The sequence below is a fragment of the Chaetura pelagica genome, unplaced genomic scaffold (genome assembly GCF_000747805.2).
Source record: "Chaetura pelagica isolate M959 unplaced genomic scaffold, ChaPel_1.0 scaffold704, whole genome shotgun sequence".
Classification (NCBI taxonomy): Eukaryota; Metazoa; Chordata; class Aves; order Apodiformes; family Apodidae; genus Chaetura; species Chaetura pelagica.
The window spans coordinates 126297-126905 of record NW_009952994.1 but is presented as its reverse complement, the minus strand read 5'-3'; the positions used below and the strand labels follow the sequence as shown (position 1 = coordinate 126905).

Here is a 609-nt window from a genome sequence, read left to right as displayed (position 1 = left end):
GCAGGACTACAGGCTTGTAGGGTTTTTCATAACGCTCCACAAACTCCTCCACCGTTAACTGGAGGGCATCCGCCCTCTCCACGTTATCCTGCACAGCCCAGAGAGGAACACAAACCACGTATTAGGGCAGAATCGTGCTTCCTAGGTCGGTGTGGAGGACCTTCACGCTTTGCTCCATACACCAAGAGGCTATCAAACTGCCTCCGTGTTATTTTAAGCCTCCCCGAGGCTGCAGGCCTGTTTCCCATGCCCAGTAACACCAGCAGCCCGAAGCCGCCCAGCACTCCTCCCCACCCAGGCAGCTCTCCGGGCCGAGAGGCCCTTCCAGCTGCCCCATCCCCTCGCTGCTTTTCACCCCTCCCGGAAAGGCTCCTGGGAATTAATTGGAAGCTTGGAATTAACTGGACACCCCCACACGTCGCCACGTGGAAGGAGCGAAAAGAGCGGGTGCTGCTCCATCCCTCTGCCCTGCCCCTCGCCCTCAGGGTCCCCACCCGAGCCCCCCCTGCAGCCCTGAGACAACCTTGACCTCAAAACGGGGCCCGTTACCTTCCCCCAGCCCCCCCTTCCCCCTCAGACACCTCACGCTCCCTCCGGATCCACCCAGCC

The 609-nt window shown here is 61.1% G+C and overlaps 1 protein-coding gene across 1 annotated transcript in view; it reads right to left on the bottom strand.

Annotated features, from left to right (window-relative positions):
• Positions 1–609, bottom strand: part of JMJD6 (jumonji domain containing 6) — a 14041-nt gene that overhangs the window by 8419 nt on the left and 5013 nt on the right. The window contains exon 2 of the mRNA XM_009996559.1: positions 6–118. Within this exon, the coding sequence (XP_009994861.1) occupies positions 6–118 (113 nt within the window). The remainder of the gene's footprint in view (positions 1–5; positions 119–609) is intronic.